The sequence below is a fragment of the Arachis ipaensis genome, chromosome B03 (assembly GCF_000816755.2).
Source record: "Arachis ipaensis cultivar K30076 chromosome B03, Araip1.1, whole genome shotgun sequence".
NCBI classification, from domain to species: domain Eukaryota; kingdom Viridiplantae; phylum Streptophyta; class Magnoliopsida; order Fabales; family Fabaceae; genus Arachis; species Arachis ipaensis.
In genome coordinates, this window is record NC_029787.2 from 119,146,740 (window position 1) to 119,170,612 (window position 23,873).

Genomic DNA, 23,873 nt, shown 5'->3' on the forward strand with positions numbered 1-23,873 from the left:
CAGTGTATATGGTGGAAAAGAAAAATCACAGCTTACCAATAAAAACTTTCCTTCTTTTCTTTGCATTTACACACATAACATTTCCATAACTAAAATATATACCCATATAATAGAAGCTTCATGGAAGATTCATTATGAAAGGAAGAGAGACAATATAAGGTGTAAGGACCCTCAACGAGGCCAACTTGCTTTGCTGCAAGTTTTCCCTGCATGAACAATAATTAGTTTTTCTTAATTCTTCTTAATCAGTATCTTAAGTTTCGTAATATTTTATAGGTTTTTTTTTCTAGAAGCACAAATTTTACTTTGATAGATTGATGTAGATGTTGGAGGATAATAGTAACCAAGAAAGAAAATTTAGTTCCCTCTACGAGAAAAAGCAATTTCTTTGAACCGAAATGCTGTGATGTAGATATTTCTGATTTTTTTTTAACAATTGGTTAGATAAAGCATTATTAAACCGCAAGTTGATGTCACTGTTTAGCATTCGAAACACCCCTTCCATCAAATATGGCAACTGGCCATTGGCAGTTATTATTAAATTATTATAGCAGGTACAAAGACCAAGACCTGGGAGTCAATGGAACGTGCTTTTCTATGAATTAGCAATTACCACCAATAAGTGAGTCTCATTTCAGGTCAAATAAGCCAAAAACATGATAAAAAGAAGAGTAATCATATCTGAATGAGCTTGCAAAATGGATTCACAACAAAAACAAATATAATATAAATCCATCTTTATGAATTCATAAATCATTATTATGCTTGTGAGTTAAGAATTCTTTATGCGATAATGGCATTTTGAGTTTCCAATGCAATGTTGCAAGAGAAGGAAAATAATAAGAGTAGAGAGAAAGAGAACTGGTTCAGTACGAAAGACAAGCACAAGTGTAGAATTTTACTTTAAATTGGAAATTAAAACATCAAAAAGCAAAAACTGAAGGTGATATATTGATATCAACTTAGAATGTACGTAGAGGTTGAGAAGAAGCCTTATTGTTGGAGTGTGTAGACCCAACAGTGAAGGTGCTACTGCTTGAAGAAGTTGAAGGCTGTGTTTGGCTATTATTCTCAGGAAGCAAAGATCTGACAGAGTTAGGTGCATCAGTACCCTGTGATGGGAGATTTGGCAATGGAACTTCAAAATAGAGTACTTGAAGTGTTTGTCTCATTGATGGCCTTTTAAGGTAATCACTGTGAGTACACCAAAGCCCAACTGTCATTAGCCTCTTCATTTCCTCTTCCTCAAATGCTCCCAACTCTAATCCTGGATCTGCTGCTTTAAGTATATCACCTTTGCCATACAGTTCCCAAACCCAATCCACCAAGTATATCTGCTCTTCATTCACATTTTGTTCAACCACCCTTCTTCCACATGCTATCTCCAATGCAACAATTCCATAACTGTATACATCTGACTCTTTACTAGTCTTCCCTCTCGTTGCAGCTTCCGGTGACAAGTAACCAAATGTTCCTGCTAAATTCGTTGTTTTCGAACTTGCTTCATGGTCCATCAATCTGGCTAACCCAAAATCTCCAAGCTTTGCATTGAAATTGGAATCCAACATAACATTGCTGGGTTTGATGTCCCTATGAAGCACGCACTGCTCCCACTCTTCATGCAAGTAAAATAAAGCTGAAGCCAAGCCTCTAGCAATGTTGTATCTTACTTCCCATTTTAATAACCCCCCACCTTTGAACAGATAAGAATCTAAACTTCCATTTTCCTCAAACTCATAAACCAGTAGAAGCTCATTCTGCTCATGACACCAACCAACGAGTTGAACCAAATTCCTATGCCTCAGTTGACTAATGATCTTGACTTCAGATGCATACTCCCTCACACCTTGTTGAGATCCCTGAGATATCCTCTTGATGGCAACATGCATGTTAAGGTCTCTCAAAAATCCTCTGTAGACTTCCCCAAAACCCCCCTTACCAATTTTATGCTCATTTGCAAAGTTATAAGTTGCTCTAGAAAGTTCTGCATAGGAAAACCTCCTTGGTCCAGTGCTTCTCTCAAAATCTCTGTCCATTGCAAGGTTAATTACATTCTCCACTCCTCTTTTCCTCCTCAGCTTCCATCCCATAAGAAAAGCTAGCCCAAAAACACCAATTAAAGCACATGCACCAATAGTAACCCCTATGATTGTTCCGGTTTTTGTTTGATTACCCTTGTTGTCCTTGTGTGTTGCTCTTTCATTATTGTCCCTGCTGTGTGCTTCCAAGTCCAAGTCCAAGTTCATAGTAGAGTTGAAGGACCACGAGAAAAGAGTATGATACTCATAATACATACCGGTTGCGGAAGAGAAGCCAAATTCAACCCATTCTGGTGGTTTCTCTCTCAGATCCACATCAGCGGATAATTGCTGCTTAATCCTTGTGATGTTATCTTTGTATCCAGTGAAAAACACAGCCAGAACATTTGAAGTAGCATTATAAGTGATATCAACATCATATTTTCTCTCATCCTGGCTAGTGAACCATTCTCGAGTGTAAGGAGTGGCCATACTATTAATATCAACACCTACATGATCATATCCAAGAATGGGATCCCATTCGACATTGCCAAAGGTGTCAAATTCTACTGCCACAAAATGATCTTTGCTTGTGTAGTTTGGAGTAAGCATCTGAGCACGTGACAGGAGACCAATGCCGCCGCCAAATCTTGGAGTTGGAAGAGGAAAGTTGGGCTGAGCAAGATAGAAAGTGATGCCATCCGAATTGTAGGTTTTGTTTGGTGTATTGATGGAGAAGGTGAAGTGTGTGGTGAAATCTGTGGCCTTGCTTGTTTTCTTGTCCCAAAGATGCAGCAGTTTGTGATATTTGACTCTGCCAAGGCTATCAGTCCCATAATAAGTAAGGTTGAGTGCTCCATTATTAATGTCCAGAGAGGCATCTCCTCCTGTAAGATTTAAGGTGTTTCCCATGTTTCTAAATGTCTTGTAGTTGAATGCTATTGGAGCTGCACTTGATGCTACAGCTAGAAAGAATAAGGTGAAACAAGAAAGAAGATAACTTTTGTTATCACAGTAGTGTTGATGAGATGCTGCCATGGCTAAGGAGACTCGTTCAATTGTATCTTGGTTGAAGCTAGTGAATGCAAGAACCCTCTAAGAAAGCTGCAATGGGCAAGGGAATGCATAGAAGAAGAAAGAAAGACAGACGCGAGTAGAGAAGCGACTTAGAGGGAGTTGTGGTATGAACAATTTAGAATTGTCCGGTGGTTGAGAAGACTTGGTTTCTTGGTGTTGTGGTCTTTCCCTCTTAATTTTCTGCTGTAGCTTTGAATGGGTTTTCTTTTTCTTTTGCAATGCATAAGCTTCCACGTTATTGTTGATTGACTCAGTGACAGTGAGCATTTATTACTGAGTTTGTAATAAGAAATTTAATAAAGTGATAAATAAAACCCCAGAGTTTATATTTTGGGCAGATTGGTTCCCGAAAGAAAAAAAAGTACCAATAAAACTCTCTACGATAACAAATGTGAACAAGTTAGTTTAAATTAAAATCTTCTACTTTAATCATAAAGGCTAATTTAAAGGTAGTGTGTCTTTATCTATTATCTTAAAAAAATTTATTGATATTTTTTTTAAAGACTAATATATTCGAAGTGTAAATTTTTAGAAATTTATTTGTTATTTTACTCTAAAAAATAAAGAAGCTATGGCTTAAGGGGCAGATTGGAGAACCCGTAAAAGATAAGGAACTCGTACAATGGGGTAGTGAGTGCTTCAAGATAGATTCAAGCATCATTGTGTCTACCAACCATCCTCCTCTGTCTTATTAACTCCTTTGATGGCACATGCATTTGGAAGAGATATTAAGATTGACTAAATTAAATTTTTGTATTGTATTTGATGTATAATATACTTGATTGAGTTATATCTCAATATTATATTTAGTTTAAAATAAATATAAAAATTTATCAGTAAATTTAGAATTTAAAAAATTAAATAAACTACTGAAATTTTGTATTCCGAAATTGACTATCAAATATAATTCCAGTCTTTGAAAACAAACGCTGCATGGCCCTTCATCTTTGACGAGATGTGTCTACGTATATTTATTTTCCAATGTCCCTTATGTCCCCTTCTACTGACTACTGCTATGGCTAACCAAGGATAAATGAGAAGCATTACAAAAATATTGGAAATTCTTTGGTGCTTGAATTTTTTAGGCACCATAGAAGAGACCCCAGAAATATAGGCTCGCTGCCATAGTTGAGACTACTTTATTGGCTGCGTGTTCTATCCTACCCAGCTACTTAGTTAAGGTGGTTGTGACATATGGCTAATGAGACCGACGGTGTTAATTTAGTTCCTTTGGGGATATTGAATATTCAAATCATGACAGTTTTTTGAATTGCATTATAAACCCTATACTCTTGGATAACAATTGTGCACAAATTTGAAACAGTTGTTCTTATTCAGATACGGCTACCAAATTATAGCAACAGACAAATGCCATTAATAGTGTCCACAAAGGGCAGTGGAAACATATGCAAAAGAAAGAAAGAAATAAACATCACCAAGACAAAAAAAAATTTGTAAATAATGGAAGAAGGAGCTATAAGAGATGATGATGATGAATGCACTGTGAAATCATCAAGATAGGTTTGTACTGGCAATTTGGATGGAAGAGTGGGTAAGGAAGCTTCAGAGTTGAGAACTTGAATGGCATGTCTTATTGAAGACCCAACAACCATCAAGCATTTCATTTCTTCCTCCACAAAATCTCCATCGAGCCTTTCATCTGCTGCTTCAAGAATTCTTACACTTCCATAGAGACCCCACACCCATTCTACAAAATATTTATGTACCACAACAAAGAAAGTTCATCCGACTGAGGTCTTTATCCTGCCTTTATTTCTTTTGATAATGAACGGGCAAATCATCCATGTAAACTAAGTTGAAAAAAAATTTACGTGATTCAACCAAACCAATAATCGTTACAGAGTTCAACCAAAAAGACATTTTTATGTAATTAGAACTAGTCTAATTCAAATTTTACATTTACAGTAATTCAAATCAACTAATTAGTGTGCATGTAATTCGAATCAGGTTGATTCGAATTAGTGCTGTCTAATTCGAATTAGGGTGATTCGAATTAGTGCTGTCTAATTCGAATTAGGGTGATTCGAATTACACACGCTATCCATAGTAATTCGAATTGGGCAACTTCGAATTACTCAAGAGTTGGTGTCCATAGTAATTCGAAAGAGAGTGACACACATTTTGTGATATAATTTGCAATACTTTTCTGCTCATTCTTTTATTAAAAAATTAATAATTTATTAAAAAAATTAATAATTTAAAAATTAAAAAATATATATTTTATTTCATGCATTAAAAAAAACTAACAAAATATTTAATTACGAGACTTCTTTAAAATATTAATGAGCTATCAATTCGAATTCCATATAAAGAAAATATTTTATTTCATACAAAATAATTAAAAAAATATATTTTATTCCATACAAAATAATTTAAAAAAATGGCTTAAAAGATGTTATGAGTATTATAAAAGTTTGTAATATTCTAGTGATTTAGGTAAATACATGATAAAAATATTTTTTCTTTAATTTCTAAATTATTATTGACTATGTAGAGTATTTTTTTAATGTCCTAAGTCATTAGGACATTACAAATTTTTATAGTACTCCTAACATCTTTTAAGCCATTTTTTTAAATTATTTTGTATAGAATAAAATATATTTTTGTGGTATAATTTAAATAAATTTATTAAAATAATTTATTAAAAAATATTCATGAGCTATTAAAAATGGGCAACAAAGTATTGTATGAAATTCGAATTGATAGCTCATTAATATTTTAAAGAAGTCTCGTAATTAAATATTTTGTTAGCTTTTTTTTAATGCATGAAGTGTACTATATATTTTTTAATTTTTAAATTATTAATTTTTTTAATAAATTATTAATTTTTTAATAAAAGAATAGACAAAGGTTTTGTACCTCCGAGAGTTGAGCTTTTCGGACAGTTTGTGCTAGTTGGCAGAGTTAATACTAAGGAGCGATTGACTAGACTGGGAGTTTCTATCCATAGTGATAATATTTGTGTCTTGTGTGCCAAGGAGGTTGAATCTGTTGAGCATTTATTTTTTCTTTGCGAGTTCACATGGCAGGTGTGGTGCACTTGGTTGAGGTCTTTTGGTAGACCATGGGTAGTTTCCTGGAACCATGAAAGACCTGTTTGAGAGTTGGGTTGGTTTGCGCAATAAGAAGCAAGATCAGCAGCCGTGGATGGTAGCGTTCTTTGCAGTAATCTGGAACGTCTGGTTGGAACCAAATGCCAGAATTTTTAATAATACAAGAGCAGGTGTTGAGATCATTCAAATGAGGGCGTTGTCGAGCTATAACGAGTGGAATGCATGTCATTCTATTGGTGGTTGATGGCTATGAGGAGATGCCATAGGATAGAGTTTCTTTTGTATGCAACTATGATATGTTTATCTGTTTGCTCCACTCTAATGTGTTGAGCTTGTTTTGATTCAAAAAAAAAAAAAAGAATAGACAGAAAGGTATTGCAAATTATATCACAAAATGTGTGTAGTTCGAATCACTCTCTTTTGAATTACTATGGGCACCAACTCTTGAGTAATTCGAAGCTGTCCTATTTAAATTACTATGGATAGCGTGTGTGTAATTCGAATCACCATGATTCGAATTAGTGCTTGTGTGCATGTGTGTAAATTCGAATTACCGTGAATGTGAAATTCGAATTAGACTAATTCGAATTATATAGAAATGTCCTTTTGGTTAAACTCTGTAACAATTATTGATTTGGTTGAATCACGTAAATTTTTTCCCAACTTAGTTTATATGGGTGATTTGCCCAGAATGAATTTTATTTTTTGCAAGTCAGTTTAAAATAACCAGTATTAAGTACCAAGTATTTCTTGGTTTCAATAAGAAGTAATAATGGTAATTCTTTACTAATTAACCATCATTGGACTAAGACAATCCAAATATGCCAAATTATAAATACTAAGATGAGACCCGCTCAATGCGCGGACGGTAAATTAATGATAGTATATAATAAATATTAAAAATGGCTTGAGCTCTTTTGGTTAAAAAAAATATTAAAAATGGCTACATTTTGTAGAATTAAATTAAATATGTGTAAATTAAAGTTAAATTTGAAAGGTGTTTTATTTTAAATCATTTGTGATGGTTTTTAGTGGCTAAGAGAAGAGTGGTTGAATCTTAGCCCCTTTTTTTTGCTTAGTAACTTGCTAGTCCTTGAAACAACTTCTGGAGACTTTTTTATTTTTGTCTCGTACCCAGCCACGAGACTTTTTCTTTTTATCTCGTCACCCGGCACGAGATATTTTTGGTTTTATCTCCTATGTAGCAGAAATAGAAATGGAGTAGAAGAAAAAGAGAGAATCACACCAAGATATATCCTGGTTCAGCTGCCTAGTGCAATGCAGCCTACATCCAGTCTCCATCACAACAATGATGGAATTTCACTATAATCATTCTTGATTACAAACACCAATTCTCCCTAGGAACTACCCTTCCTATCCGGGACAAGTCCAGAATCCAAACCCCAATCCTAAACTTGACTTGGTCACAGCCAAGCTTTCAACTGCTAAGTGCTAACCCAACTTGCAAGGAGATTCCCACAGAATCATGAAACACAACACAGATGTACAAATGACCTCTAAGGACATCTATGACTTTTTTATTTTAATTTTACATTCTCTGCCTTTTTCCGCTCTATGGCTTTTTCATACAAACCTCACTGTTTGCTTTTTTGCATGAGACTCAAGACAGACAAAATTAAACAGAAAAATATAACATGAAACGCATTGAAGGAGAAGAACATATGTTAGCTTAGGTAGCTATAGAAACACTGTGCTTTCACTCTTTTTCTTGCTTCAAACCCTGGCTGTTCTCCCTTATATATAGAGGGAAAGACTCCACGGTTGAAACCAAATGAACCAAGCTAAACTTCTTCTTCTTCATGCAAACCGGTTCGGTCAGAGAGAGAGGAGAGATAATCGAATGCTAGAACCAACATGCAATTACCTCTGAGTCTTCTCTTTACATCAAGCTTCATCAATCTGAGCCATCCAACTTGACGTGCTCTCCAAGAAGGACTCCTAACCCTTGATGCTTCTTGATGTATGACAGCTCCTCCTACTCCACTTTTGCTTCCTTCCTCACGTAGCCGCCCTAGCTACCATCTGTGATGAGTGAACACAAAAGTAGAGACGAGCCATCCTTCTGAGATCTTCTTTCTCTGACCAAAATCTTCTTCTTCCATTTTTGGTTTGGAGAAGCTGAGATCTCTTCACCAAATTTTACCATATGTGATGAAAATCTCAGCCACAACATACTTTTTGTCTTCTTTTTCTTGCCATCATTACAATGGTCTTGTTGCTTGCTTCTTCTTTTCTACGGTAGCTTGCCATAGCTTCTATGGTTTCCTCTGTGATATGACCGAATAGAGAAGAGGGATGAGAGAGAGGAGAGAGTAGAAAGAAAAGTAATTAAATGAGTTTGAACAAAAATAATTAAAAATGAGTTACTTTTGCTTCCCTCTTTGCTGAGTAGCGTGCCTTCATTAAGGCCAACCATCTAATCAATCATAATTTCTCTCTCATGGTTCCAAAGACTGCATTAACCCTACTTAATAAAATTTGAATTCCATCACATGATAAAGAAATGAGATCCGTTGGAAGCATGAAGCAAAGCATTTGTTTTTCTCTTAAGATTGGTTTCGGACCAAGCCTTAGGTTAAAATTTGAATTGGGCTAATACTAGTAATGATTGAATCTGGCCCAATAAAGAATAATAAATCAGCCACACTTTAAATAATTTTTGAACCAATGCTGAATGTAAAATTCATTTTGGGCTTGCAACAATTTTTCTTTTCTTTTTGGCTTTAGAGTACATATATCCTGCATAACAAAATTATCAATTAATACATATGAATTAAGAATCATATTGACAATTTTGTAATTTAATTAAGTTAATAATGTTTGTTCATCGTAAAATCAAATTAGAGTTTTCCAAACTCATCAATTTGTAGTACAAAATATTTGGATGTTGGAGTTGTATAAATTATAAAGTGACATTTTTATTTGGTAGGTTGATTTTTGCATTTGTTTTAGTTGATGGATTTAGTCTTCTTATGTGGCACTCGTCCTCATTTTTCTTTATTAGTTATTGTTAGAATTGTTGCTTTCTTCTTTCTGTCGAGATTCTTGTGAAGGCATGTTCTTCTATTATGTTGTTTGTTCCATCTTTGCATGTATATCTTTCTTCCGAAGATGTGTCTTGAATTTGTATGGTTCTCTTTCTTCTTAATCTCTTGATGTAGTTTTTCAATGACATCTACAATAAAGAGAACAAAAATGTGTAGATTTTTTTTAATAAGTTATTTTTAATAAGAATAATTGAAATAGTATAAAATAAAATTACCTGTTAGTATTTTTTTTTGACCCACTCTGTCAGATAATGTCTCAAGTGATGCAAATTCAAAACAGTATTAAAAAATGTTCAAAATTGGATCTTTAATTTCTTTCACAACAATTGTGAGTAAAAAATTTGCTTTTATTATACCTTTAATTAGCCTATACAAATTATTTGTATTTTTTATTTTTAAATTTTTTATAGTATAGACTTTCCCTTCCCTACTGTGTTAGTAAATCATAGTTCATAATTAGTTATAAAAGAATAATGAATAGCATATTAAAAGAGGTATAATTTTAACATATTAAAATACAATTATATATAAAGTATTATAAAATAATATAAAAAGTATAAAAAGCAAAAAAAGTTAAAGTATTTTTTCGTAAATTCAATTTAAAAATATAATAAATATGTTTATTTTGTACATTTTCATCTAATATAATCATTTCTAAGCAAAGAGACTCTTCTTCATTTGTGGGTGTTAATGTTTCCCATAAATGAACCACGCGAGCTTTGATAAACAAATTGTCTTTTTGTTTGGTGATATTGTCCAAAAATAATGCTCCATTGAGTAAGTTTGAGATGTTGTGTAGTTCAGAAATAAATTTTTTGTGCTAAATTTGATGTCATTTGAAGAAATAGTGACAAGAAACTTATATAAGTAGTTCAAATAGTATAAAATTTGAATATTTATAACGTAAGATTTATTATGATTAATAATATTATTATTACATTTGTAATTATGAATGTTTATTATATCTAATGAGTTATTTATAGAAATTAATAAATTAATTATTAGAGTTGTAAATTTATTGTATTGTTTATAACGGTAAGATATAATAAATATATGATTAATTATTGGAGTTATAAATTTATTGTATTGTTTATAACGGTAAGATATAATAAATATATGGATATGGATTCAATGTCTTTGTAGGTTACAAATTTGATTACAAATTTTTGTATATTTTTTTTTTATTTGGAAATAATAGTTGATTTGACAAAAATTAAGTGGTTGATTCTAATATTTTGCCAAGTAAGCGATGTTGTTGACATAGTATTAATAAAAAAAATATTTTAAAAATAATATGAGTAAACTTATGTATCTACTTTTATATATTAAGAGTGCTTTCCTAACAAATTAGGACTGGTAAGAGCAAGGTTAGCTAAAGTATGTGGCACTCTATTTCTCTCTCTCTTTACATGCAAAAAACTCACTGATCTAAAGCTGCTAATCAAGCTGAAACAATCAGCTATACAAGAACCAAAATAATTGTCCCCCACCCTTGCATTCTTTCGAGCTAGAATCACTTCAGAGTTATCACATTCAAGCACAATATCCAAAAAACAGCAGTCTTTCTCTAATTGCATACCTAAAAAACAAGCTTGAGCTTCGACTTCATGAGGTTCCACACTCGAATCGATTCTCCAAGTTGCTGCAGCAAGAATGATACCATCCGAATCCCTCACCACAGCCCCTGCACCAGCCATCTTGTTTGCCACAAGTGCAGCATCTGTATTAATCTTCAGAGAATTTGGAGGAGCCAACCACGAGGAGTTTCCGCCCTTATTTTCTCTACTTGAGATTGTGGTTCCAAGAGTTGCAGCTGAAATAGCCAGGCCATAATCTACAAAATTCTTTTTTGCTAGCTCTACTAACTCGGCCAAATCAATGTGTTTATACTCAAAAACTAAGGCATTTCTAGCTTTCCAGATAGCATGCAAACACGTGCAAAAAAAACCTCTTGGGTCTCTATCTAGAACCTTTAGCATATCTTCAACCCATGCTTGAAGACTCACCTGGTTCCCCATCTCTGGCCTTAAAGAAAGGGATGTCAAAAACCAAAATCTTTGGGCGAAATCACAATCTCTAAACAAGTGCAAATCAGATTCCTCTCTCTGATAACATCTAGGACAAAGAGCTAGACAATTCATACCTCTCCTTTGAAGATTAAGCTTTGTTGGGAGGGAGTTCCTCATCAATCTCCACACAAAGTTCATGATCCTTGGATGAAGGTTGAGTTTCCAGAGGTAACTTGCCTTCACTGCTAGTTACAGTAACGGTACCAAAGTGTTGCGAATCTATCTGCACTAGTTGACAGATACTTTTCGTGATGACCAATATGTTTCCGCCAGATTCTCAGGTTCCATAGCAAAGTATTTTCCTTTACACACAATTCGCTAAAATATTACTCTAATTCCATCGAAATGAAACCATCTTACTATGATCTCATTAGAATTTCCAATTCTGAATTGGTCTTATATATCGTTATATTCTTAACAATTAGCTATATAAGCCGAGTGCAAAATATGTTCATTTCTGTCAACTTAATACTTTTGCAAGAAGATTCCACCCTCTATTCTTAGACTACATCATCCATGACGCGACTACAATAATGAAGGTTCAAATATTTATGCTTTGGATATATAGTTTTAGTACCTAACACCTAAGTATGATATAGTTTGCTCCGTGATTGTTTCCCTTCTCCAACCATTGTTGTGCCAAGAACTGCCAAAGTCTTAGGGATGAATAGACTCTTGCCGAATGCACTTAGATAGTTAGATTGAACAGTTCTTTCAGTATATATATCCTATCCCAAGAACTTTCTTCTTCATTGTTTATTCTACTAATCTGTTTAGATGAGGATAAAACTTGAAGGTGATGATAATATGTTATGAAGAAACATTTTTTTAAAACGTCCATATTCTATTCTACTGTTAATTTGGACATGATTTATTAACTTTCTGTGTCAATATTTAACTTTCATTTAATTAGTTAATTATGTTGAGTATATAATTTGTATATGACCTTTTGTTCTCATCCGTCTTTAATAAAGTTAGATTTTTTTTTTTTTTTTCGATTATTGTTAGGACTCTCGATCCAAAGGGGAGAATTGTTTAGACAAATTACAAACAACACATAATCTCAAGAAGACTATCCCTTAAACGCCTATTATACTTAATCACCTAAAGGGACATCCTCCTTCAATCAAACCACATAACCACTTAACCACCTATCCTTATCATTTACGTTTCAAGACTTAACAGTTAAGTGTCTCTGTATTATTTGTATTCGTAGAGTTTTAGTTGATTTCCTTAAAATATTCATATAACATTCTTTCATAAATTTCTGTATAGAAATTAAATCACAATTATTTCAAGTTACATGGTTCATAGGGCCTTAATTATTAGATGAGTATCATCACAAACCCAAAAAAAGAAAGCAAGTGAAAAATCCTCTATGCAAAGAAAGAAAGAAAAGACAGAAGAAACATTCACTTTACTTCATTAATGTATGTTGCCGCGAGTGTAGAAGTGACTTAGAGGGAGATACATCATCAGAAGTTGTGGTGACACCGGAGGAGGTTGTGTTTGAGTTTGAGGTGGAGCTCATGGTCTGGTATTGGACATCCCCTGAAGAATTGTCTATGCTGAATGGAGCTAAATTAGAAGACGAGTGAACATAGGTAGGGACAGGCAAACTCAATGGAAGAGTGGGTAATGGAGCTTCAAAGTTAAGCACTTGAATTGCTTGCCTCATTGAAGGCCTGCTTCTATGATCAGGGTGAGCACACCACAGCCCAACAACCATCAAGCATTTCATTTGTTCCTCCACAAAATCTCCATCTAGCCTTTCATCCGCTGCTTCAAGAATTCTTCCACTTCCATAGAGACCCCACACCCATTCTACAATATTGATTTCCCTTTCCGGAGCATTATATTTGATGGGTTTCCTTCCACACGCTATCTCCAATGCCACAACTCCAAAACTGTACACATCTGATTCTTTAGTAGCCCTGAATGTGGTATTGCATTCGGGAGCCATGTAGCCCAGAGTACCGGCTAGAGCCGTGGTTTGCGCGCCTTTTGCATGGTCAACAAGCCTTGCTAGCCCAAAATCCCCAAGTTTGGCATTGAACTCTGAATCCAGCATGATGTTGCTTGATTTGATGTCCCTATGCACAACACATTGTTCCCATTCTTCGTGCAAGTATAGCAGTGCGGCCGCCAAGCCTCGAGCTATGTTGTATCTAACTGTCCATCTCAGCAGATTCTGCTTGTTGAAAAGATGAACATCTAAGCTTCCATTAGGCATGTACTCATATACAAGCAAGAGCTTCTTCCTTTTCGGACACCAACCAATCAGTTGGACAAGATTTCGGTGCCTAAGCCGGCTAATGATCTTTACTTCCGACGCGAATTCCTTTATTCCTTGATGAGAATGTTCTGATATCCTCTTGATAGCAACGTACGAGTTGATATCTTTAAGGTACCCTCTATAGACACCTCCAAATCCACCCTGACCAAGCTCGTTCTCATCTTTGAAATTATCCGCTGCACGTGCTAATTCAGCATATGAATACCTCTTAGGCCCGGTTCCCCTTCCAAAATCGTCCCCCATATGCTCCTCAAAATCTTGATCATCTTCCTCTTCATCATCACTTCCTTTCTTCCACAATTTAAACGAAACCAAGCCCAAACCCAAAACCACAACCACCCCGCCCATAGCCAATCCCACTGCTAGTCCTGTGTTGTTGGCCCCTTTCTTCTTTTCGGTAACTACAGGTGGGTAGCTTGGAGTCATTGCTGGGGGATTTGCAATGACTTGTAGTTCTTGCAAAGTCGAGTTGAAATCCCATGAAAGAATTTGATGTATAGCAAATGAAGTTCCCGTGGCACCTGAGAACCCAAAGGTAACATATTCCGGAAGATAAGTTCTCAAGTCCACTATGGCAGATAGATGTTGCAGCAGTGTGGTGCCATTGCTAGAGCCAGTGAAGGTGACACTCAGATTGAGGGAAGTAGCATCGTAACTGATCCAAGCCTGATTGAGCTTCCCTTGCTTGATGCTATCCGCAGCGAACCATGTGACGTTAGCTGCAGACCTCATTGAGTTGATGTCAATGCCGACATGTTCTGCTGGTGGATCCCATTCAACATTTGAGAAGATATCAAACTCCACAGCCACAAAGGGGTTTTCAGTTGCGTTGAGTGTCTGGTTATTCGGTACGAGACCCAAGGTGCCTCCCCCCGCATTCGGGAGCTTCGAGCCGTTAGGGGCAAGAAAGAATGCGAAGCCATCTGCATAGTTAGTTCGATTCTGGGAATCAATGATGAAGGAGAAATGGGTTGTGAAGTGTGTGAGATTCCTTGAAGCTTTGTCCCACAGGTGCATGGGTTGGTAGTAAGTGGCACGACCAGTGCTGCTACCCTGGGTAGCGTCTTGCCGGTTTCTTGTGAGTTGGATTGATGGTGTCACTGGTGATGCAGATTGCTCATACACTATGTCCTTGTTGTTGGGATCAAAACTGGTGAAGTTGAATGATAAGGAGGATCCATAAGGGATTATCAATATCAACAAGATCGATAACAGCATCGTTAGCAAGTTTATGTAACGAGTTACTTAGATTCTGGAAACTCAACACACACATTACCCTTGGAGATTGCAAGCCACCCATTCTTACCTGTTAATAGCTATACGGCGTTGACGTTGACGAATAACGGTTGTAGTATTATTAATCAACGTGGATCCCATGCCAGCATATTTTTTGTCTTGGTGACCTAACCGGGCCTAGGCCCAAGAGAAAAGAAAATCTAAGGTTGAAGGGGTTACATCTTGGCTAGCTCTATTCTCTAGTGGTGGATTATCTAAGAAGGTGAACCCATACTCTGCTTGGGTAGCCAATCTGCACAAGCACAACTGTATACAGACGTATCAAATGAGACCGCCTTCAAATAATAATAATAATAATAATAAAAGTTGGCAGAAAATAGTTAGAATCTTTTACTTATGAGATATGATAATAAAACCACACGAATTATTTTTCTAGTTCTCAACATGTCCCAGACATTCAAAATTCGCAGTCCTCAACTTCAGTCCTTACTGATTTGAAACCATGTGAGGAGCGGAGAAATAGAAACTCAAAAGCCGACTAGAAAATATGATATGGGCAGTATTTTTATTATTTATCCAAATCTTCCAACATGTATATAAAAAGAGGTCGGTCCACAACCATGTATACTCATTTCTTTGGACCTATTTTAGGGAGTTTTGAATATCTATAACAAACCGATATTTCACATCCCTATTTATCATTCTCTCAAGAGCTTGATTTGCATACTCTATTGGAACCACTTCTATGCTTGGGTGAATTCCATTTGCGGCGCAGAAGTCAATCATCTCTTGTGTCTCTTTTGTGCCACCAGTAACACTCCCTGATATGGTTCTCATACCTGCCAACAAGATTATGCATTTACACCGGTTCCTAACACTGCTGTAAGCTACCAAGATAAGCTTATTTATTTAAGTGAGAGTATGCATAAACAAAATATTGCACCATTCTAACAAAGAATTTTCTATACTCTGAAAAGCTATACATACCAAGAATAAGGTTAGCAGGGCTGAATTTGACTTCACTAGGGAACCCAACCAGGACCATAGCACCAGATATCTTCAACAGTGCCATGTAAGGATCAAACGGATGATCACCGGAAGCCGCATCAATTATAAAGTCAAAAGACTTGGCCAGTGCCTGCATAGGAAATAATAATTCTCATCCGTGTTGATTTTTTACAGAAAAATGAAGCAGCAGAATTGATAACTCAATAGTGTCTTCATGATCTAAGGAAAAGGTTACTTGATACATGTTCGGTGAAATTCTTACCGCCATTTGCTCTTTATCAGTTGAAACAACAAATTTATCTGCACCGAGTAGGCTCAGGGCCTCTTCTTTCTTGGATACACTGGTGCTGATAACTGTTACATTCAACCCGAATGCCTTTCCAAATTTCACTGCCATATGACCAAGACCACCAAGACCAATCACTGCTAGAGACTTGCCAGGTTGATTCATTTTGTGGCGCATCATGGGACTGTAAACAGTAATTCCAGCACATAGCAGGGGAGCAGCTGAAGCCAATGGGTAATTCTTAGGTATCACATAACAGTACCTGTCGACAGAAGACCAAACATGTATACATCATTGAAAGAGATTTCAGGAAGCCAAAGACAAAATTCAATAATTCATAACAGATATAACAAGTAACTAGCATCTTCTAAATTCACCTTTCATGGACTACTATGTAACTTGAATATCCTCCTTTTGTAATTGTTCCATCAACATCAACGCCATTGAAGGTATAAACTGCTCCCTTCACACAATGAACTTCTTGTCTGTCATTACAATACTCACAATCCCTGCATGAGTTGACATAAGTCCCTACTCCAACATGGTCACCAACTTTGAAACGCTGGACACTAGAACCAACTTTTTCCACAACCCCGGCAATCTCATGTCTGACAAACAAAATATTGCAAAAAGATTAGTCTAAATAAATAGGCTATTCATTTCTACATACAGCAAAATCAGCCAACTTACCCAGGTACTACAGGATATTTGGAATCACCATGTTTATTCCTAGTCCAAACAACATCAGCATAACAAACCCCACAGTGGGTAATTTTTATGTGAACATCATCATTCCCAAGATCCCTGAGCAACCATCATTTGCCATGTGATCAAGAAATCAAGCAAATAATTAGTTGGTACTTCTTCAAACCAAAAGCAAACCTGATCAATCATCACCCCTAACCCACAATAAAAATGAAAATAAAGAGCCAAAAAAGAATAGAGTAAACCCTAAATCTCGTTCCTGACCAGAAAACAGAGAGGAAAAAAGAAAAAACTCCCCTCAAGATTTCAAAATAACAAATTTATGCTTATTATTTGAAAAAAATAAATAAAAGGTGAAAGATTAGTCGTTCCATACAAAATGCGTACATATATACGAAAGACTAATATACCCGCTAAAATCAAGAGGGAAGCTCTTGTCTACTGAGGAACAAATTCGTGTCTATCAAATCTTAAGGAACTATTTTGTCCCTCCATTTTTGGTTGAATTGGGGATATTAAATAATAAAGGGGGGAAAGGAGGAAATTGGACTTTGATTGAACAAAATATAAGATGAACATGCCTGCGACTGAATTTGTAAGGTGATAGGACTCCAGATGAATCTCTTGCAGCCCACGCTAGGCAATCTTTATTGGCTCCTTCAGCACTCATTATCTTTCAAATCCATCACATGCAATTAAACATCATCAATCTCAAACTAACATGAGGAAAAACTATACAAAAAATACAGGTCATTACGCTCTTCGAACAGTTGAGAACATAGAGTTCCATCATAGAAACGTGAAATGCTGGTAACGATTAAACAGCTAATTTTAAGTTAAAAAAACTAAACAGATATTCCAGAAGAGAAAAAAAGGAATAAGCTTGTTCTTTTGATTTCCCCTATTATTATCATCACGCATATTTAGATTATCAGGCGTAAGAAAATTAATTTTAATTAGAAGAAAAGAAGTGAGATAAGGGAAGAAGATGAGTGACCTGTGCTACGGGAGGTAGCGCTTGTTCTTGAACTCTCTGCGATGAAGATACCAACCACAATGAACAGTAACTCACGAACTATTTATAATAGAATCCATACAGTGATGCAATGAGATGTCGACTTTATGCATGCTATCATCATTGCCACGTCAGCAATTTTTATCCCTCTTCGTTTTTCTCTCCAACGTACCAACTACGGTAGAATGATAATAAAAATGTGGACAAATAACAAAACACTACATAAATTATATTATCTCCGTCAGCATTTAATTTTTATTTTTTTAAAATATATATCTTAACATTATTTTTATTAAAATACTCTCATAATTTAATAAAAATTAATAGAAGGGAGTGGTGTCATAATCTGCATTGACTCTGAAACAAGAAGTGATGTCTCGGTTCCTTCAGTTTCTCTGTGTCATCATAGCAGCTTCGCATGCTATTAGGTTTGCCACCAACTTCTCTATTCTTGTAGAACACCCTACACAACACCCAATCTTCCTGTATGGACAGAAAAAAGAGTTAATTAGATGCTATCATAGTTAATTTGAACCTATGACTATGCTTTAGAAAATGGCCGAGGTTTGTGAAAGCTTCAATTTTTACCATCATTCAATTGCTTCTTTTTCTTTTCTTTTTTGCTGCTTCATTGAACTTCAAAGTGTTTGGACTAGTTGATGGAGTACTCCCACTTGCTTGATAAAGCAGATGAGTGTGAGGATCTATACATGCGGCTTGTGTATGCATGTGAGTGTTTTCTCTCCTTTTAATCCTTCTATACAATAATTTTATTTTATTTGGAGATAGTGGAGGAATAGTTAAAGATTTAGGCGAATGAAATCAAGAACCTCTATGTAGCATTTTAACTAGTGTTGACATGTGATCAATCAACAATGTAAATCATTTGAGCTTAAACATTTTATTGATATGACTTATGCATGTGTTTTACGACTGTTTCTTTACCTTTTGTAATTCATTAATCATCACAGCATCATGGGCTGTATCTGTTCACTATGCATACCAAAGAACATGGAAGCCTTTTAATCCAATCCTTGGAGAGACCTATGAAATGGTTAACCATGGTGGAATCACTTTTCTTTCAGAACAGGTATCTTTTCTTCTAGTTGAGTAGGTTTTGTAATGCATATTTTACTTTAATTCCATATAGGCATTTGATTTGTTATAGTTGATGCCTTGATGCTATTAAGGTCAATGATTAATTCAGTTCTTAGCTATTGATTTTTCAAAAAGAAATTACCGGCCAAATTTCTTTGCCGAGCTATTGATTCAGTTCTTGGCTATTGATTTTTGTTGTTGGATCTCAACAACAAAAGATTCAATTCTGACATTGGCGTACATGGCCAAGCAAATTTTTCATCATTTGCGACTCATCATGATGTTCATCCACCACCACTACCTATGCATTTGTTTCAAGGTGTTCTTTCCAAGGGCAATATGCTAACTTACAATCAAGTCATGGAAGTAAGTTACAAGAAATTTCAGAAGGTCAATATTCTTAACTCTTTGGTTCCGTTTAGTAATTGTATCAATATTTTTGAGGAATGAAGCAAATAATTAAACAAATGCTCCTCTCATAAGATAAAATTTGTACATTTTTTATCTATCCAAAGATTTAGAACAATGAAGGACAATTTTTCTTAATTATAGTTTGTGTGTCTAACTATACATTTGGTTTTGAAACTTTATCGGATAGTACTGATGACTCAAACTATCGTTCAGGATCAAATGCATCAGACAATAAGCCTTTCTATAACTTCTTAGAAGTTAAGGATCCAGAGTTGGGGAGGGATGCACCTGGATCACATCACGGGCGGCACAAAGCAGGACGCTACGGCCTTGATCTTAGCTTGAAGCTTTGATTCTAGCAGGAAACTGTGAAGCAGTAACAATGGCTATGATGAGTATGCATTTATAATGGTTTGGTTTAATTACTCTGTTGGTCCCTATAGTTTCGTGAAATTTTCAATTAGGTCCCTATACTTTTTTCTTTATAATTGAGTTCCTGCACTAAATTTTTTTTTCAATTAAGTTCTTCTTAGTAGTAATTGGCTGAATTTTATAGGGACCTAACTAAAAAAAAAAGAATTGGTATAGGGACCTAAATAAAAGGAAAAAAAAGTGTATGGACCCAATTAAAAAAAAAAATTTGGTGCAAGGACTCAATTAAAAGGAAAAAAAGTATAGGGACCTAATTGAAAATTTTGCGAAACTATAGGGACTAACATAGTAATTAAACCTAATGGTTTTCTGCTTGAAATCCAACAATGTTAACAAGCTAAGAAAAAGTGAATAGTTTCCTAGTCTTGGTTGAGGCCAAGGTACTCGGAATTAAAAATAGAAGGGACTTGTTACATTGGAGACCATGCCTTTGGATTCAAGGAAACTGGAAATCAAAGATAAGAAGAAATCTTACATGGAGATTTCATTTGACCTATCTTAATTTCGATAGTTATGGTTTTATTTTATTTAAGACTTTTATTTTGGTTACATTACATGTAATTCTATAGTTGCGCTATAGTCTTAGTAATGAAATTTTAAATTCGATGACACTCCACAAGTCTTGGTTCCTACAAGGGGTTTTGTAGCGTGAAAATGCATGACTTTTATTTAAAATTTAAGAAGAATCTTATTTGGGACGAAATCATTTTAGAAATTTTGTTTACTCTTCAAAATTTTCACTAAATTTGTTATTTCCTCAAAATAGGGGGGGTAAGTACTCCTTTATCATTTTTTTCTTTTGCCCTTCTTCACATTTCACAGAGAATAATTAAAGTTACTTAAAATAAAATTAAATATGCCTCGTATTTGGTATAATGTTCTCAAAATATATAATTCCAATATGAAATGAAACTAAACGTATTCAAATTTAACTTTCTTTTCGTAATATAAATTAACTACTAGTGTGGTTTATAAAATTTGATTTGACAGTGTTTTCTTTTGAATATACGTGTAATGTATATGTGCAAAATGATTGAAATACAATCAGACTTTAATGTTGAAAAATATAAAATAATGTATGATGAAGAGTGAAACTTCATCTGAAGGAATCGAGACATCACTTCTTGTTTCAGAGTCAATGCAGATTATGACACCACTCCCTTCTATTAATGAATTAATCAATTCAGCAAGCTAGGCTAGTCCACCAACAACTAGAAAACCAGTCCCAATTTGCATTCATTCCACCAACAATCCGAATTTGTAACCAGAGTCAATTGCTCTTCTAAGCACATAAATACTTATTAAAATATGAAAAAAAGTAAGCATCCATGAAACCAAAAAGTTCACCATACTACAGATTTTTGGCAAAACAGAGAAATCCCAATAACAGAGGCATTGATACATTATATTGACAAGAACAAAGAAACAAAATAAAGAGATTGAATCAAATAGAAAAAAAAAGTGATTAAAATTCAGACAAAAAAGTTATTAAAATTCAGACAATCATGTGATTAAAATCATGTTCCGTTCAAAGAAATTCCAATTAATAATTGCATGAGCAAGGCTAAAGCATGCTAATATTTAACAAAATCCCAGCCCCAATTTGCTTCCCTGCCACCAATTTGCAATCATGGAGTCAGAAGAGATAGCGGGGTCGAGGAGAGAGCGGGATCTTCTTGGTACGGCGATGGACTTGTTGCGCTTCAGTGCAACGGAGCAGAGCAGAGCAGAGAAAAACTTCAGGCAAGCAGTAAGCAGTGGTACATGACGGGCTTCGTCTCTCGCAGCTGCAACAGATTCGAACCACGCACAACTAGAGGAGATGGTGAGCAGCTCTGACAAAAGAGAGGAAGCAGAAGACCCCGGTGTCGCCGTCTCTGTGGATCCAACAGAAACAGTACTAATTGAAGCTCGAGAAAAAATGTTTAGGGTTAGAGGGCTTCTTCTTCTTCTCCTTTAGCAGAGAGAAGGAAGAGGAGGGAGGAGACGAAGAACACGAAGCAGCTAGATGAACAACTTTTTTTTATTTTTTTGTTTTTTTTCATGTGTTTTTGTTTTATTTTTTTAAATTATTTAAGATTTTAAAATATAAGATTAAAGTTAGTTGAATGTTAAAATTTAATTAATTTAAAATGATAATTTTTATTTAACATAAAAAAAGGACATTTAAGTCTTTTTTATATATTTATATAAAAATATTTTTTATTTTTATTAAATTATGAGGGTATTTTAGTAAAAATAATGTTAAAATATATATTTTAAAAAAATAAAAATTAAATGCTGACGGAGATAATATAATTAGTTGTACTAGTTATTGATATAAAAATTATATTTATATAAAAAATATTTTTTATTTTTATTAAATTATGAGGGTATTTTAGTAAAAATAATGTTAAGATATATATTTTAAACAAATAAAAATTAAATGCTGACGGAGATAATATAATTCACGTGGCATTTTGTTATTTATCCATGTTTTTATTATATCGGTACGTATAAATTTATTATTGTACCGTAACAAACACCTTTCAATATTTTGTGCCTCTTACACTTGGATGCTAAATGCTTCTAATATTTACGTTACAGAATTTTTTTTTTCTTGGACGATCCTTTTTATGTTTTACCTTAGATGCTGGCTAAAGCTAGTGCACTCCAGGTAAAATAGGGAGTGTAGCACTTTTTAAAAATTAATATATTATTAAAAGTTATCAGGTAAATTAAATTTATTTATTATTGTTATTTTTTATTTTGTTATGAGCTAAACAAACAAACATGCACTAACAAAAAAAATTAATTCCCTCATTTAACACATTACGACTTTTACACCACAAAAGTACTCAGGAAATTTTGATTGAATTCCTCAATTATTCTGTTATTGTCGATGTGATGTCTTCAAACATTTTTACTGTTTTTTTGCTGGCAGGTGCTTCCACTATTGTTCTGGCTAACCATAGATTTTAACGCTCTTGAACTCATCACATTCCATTTCTACCATAAATGACCTTTAAAATCCGAAAATTACTGTCATAGAAAAAGAAGACGTATATCTGTAGCCGCTGCTAGTTGTCTAACTCCAAAAGCAATTCTGTAGAAGAATTTCGGTCTCCATGAAGACGCCATGATTCTCAGATGACGACTCAGTCAAAAGCACAAAATATATGGTGGTTACAACAAGTCCATTATCTTTTATTTCAAATTATCCTCAACGTGTACGTAATAGAATAAAAAATTAAAATACAATTATATTTAAACAAGATACGGACACGACACGACACGGATACGCCGACACGTTCTTTTTATAAAAAATTGGATACGACACGTTTAGGATACGTTGTGAATTAAAATTTAAATAATATATTAAATTAATAAAATATCATATTGTAAATATAAGAGGAAATATAGTTGCATAAAAAAGTCTAAAAATTATGTAATTATTAAAAAAAATAAAAAATTTTAATCTACTATTGCCATCTCGCTAACAGAAAATGTATCAATTTCTTCTCCTCCAAGTCCATCATCCGCAAATACCACAGCTTCTATGTTTGGTTCATCTAAAGATAAATACGAAATTTCACTTAGATCTGGACTGTTGTCATCAACTCTGAAGTCCCACATGTTGGTATCTCATTTTCTATAATCTTCACTCATTCTAGATAAAAGTCGGAGATTAGTATGAACATATACCAAATTTTCAGCTCTAAATTGGATCGGACTCGTTTGGATTCGTGACAGCTTCACCAAAATTCTGCACCACAAGAAGACATGTCACGATACGCTCGTTTGAAGTATCCGTCGAGTGTCAGTGTCGGATTCGTGTCCGACACGGATACGCCGGCACCATAGGGGAGAATCCGTGCTTCATAGCCTAAGAGTTGGTAAAAAAAAATATATTTCTTTCTTTTATTAACTTTTTTAAACATTAATTATTTATTTTACATGCAATATAAAAATAAATGAATATAATATTTATTGAGTAGACGCAGTTACGTAAAATTTTTTTGTTGTCATAGTATTTGAACCAAAGAAAAGAAAAGAAAATGTTATTTTCAGAAAAACTAATAATATATTTTTAATAATATT

At 34.5% G+C, this 23,873-nt stretch overlaps 5 protein-coding genes across 9 annotated transcripts; 1 reads left to right on the plus strand and 4 right to left on the minus strand.

The window, feature by feature from the left end:
* Nucleotides 663-3,420, minus strand: LOC107633641 (L-type lectin-domain containing receptor kinase IX.1-like). The gene has a single exon (XM_016337249.2). It carries the CDS (start codon nt 3,054-3,056, stop codon nt 963-965), a length of 2,094 nt encoding a protein of 697 aa, XP_016192735.1. The 5' UTR covers nt 3,057-3,420; the 3' UTR covers nt 663-962.
* Nucleotides 10,563-12,180, minus strand: LOC110270337. Its single transcript, XM_021119415.1, has one exon. It carries the CDS (start codon nt 11,442-11,444, stop codon nt 10,563-10,565), a length of 882 nt encoding a protein of 293 aa, XP_020975074.1. The 5' UTR covers nt 11,445-12,180.
* On the minus strand, nt 12,559-15,068 carry LOC107631049 (L-type lectin-domain containing receptor kinase IX.1-like). Its single transcript, XM_016334366.2, has 2 exons — nt 14,909-15,068; nt 12,559-14,752 (listed from the first exon to the last, which is right to left on the minus strand). The coding sequence occupies exons 1-2, from the start codon at nt 14,977-14,979 to the stop codon at nt 12,724-12,726; spliced, it is 2,100 nt and encodes a 699-aa protein (XP_016189852.1). The 5' UTR covers nt 14,980-15,068; the 3' UTR covers nt 12,559-12,723.
* Nucleotides 15,222-17,985, minus strand: LOC107631050 (probable cinnamyl alcohol dehydrogenase 1). The gene is made up of 7 exons (XM_016334368.2): nt 17,835-17,985; nt 17,419-17,510; nt 16,823-16,936; nt 16,510-16,740; nt 16,109-16,394; nt 15,826-15,976; nt 15,222-15,677 (listed from the first exon to the last, which is right to left on the minus strand). Exons 2-7 carry the CDS (start codon nt 17,505-17,507, stop codon nt 15,481-15,483), a joined length of 1,068 nt encoding a protein of 355 aa, XP_016189854.1. The 5' UTR covers nt 17,508-17,510; nt 17,835-17,985; the 3' UTR covers nt 15,222-15,480.
* LOC107634643 lies at nt 18,184-20,448 on the plus strand. 5 transcript variants are annotated; one of them, XM_016338068.2, is made up of 6 exons: nt 18,184-18,416; nt 18,543-18,581; nt 18,824-18,942; nt 19,270-19,340; nt 19,575-19,772; nt 20,098-20,448. In XM_016338068.2, exons 1-5 carry the CDS (start codon nt 18,408-18,410, stop codon nt 19,712-19,714), a joined length of 378 nt encoding a protein of 125 aa, XP_016193554.2. In that variant the 5' UTR covers nt 18,184-18,407; the 3' UTR covers nt 19,715-19,772; nt 20,098-20,448. The 5 variants fall into 5 exon arrangements, with proteins under 5 accessions (XP_016193554.2, XP_016193556.2, XP_020975076.1 ...); XM_016338070.2 differs by having other exon boundaries at nt 19,270-19,316; XM_021119417.1 differs by lacking the exon at nt 20,098-20,448 and having other exon boundaries at nt 19,575-19,848.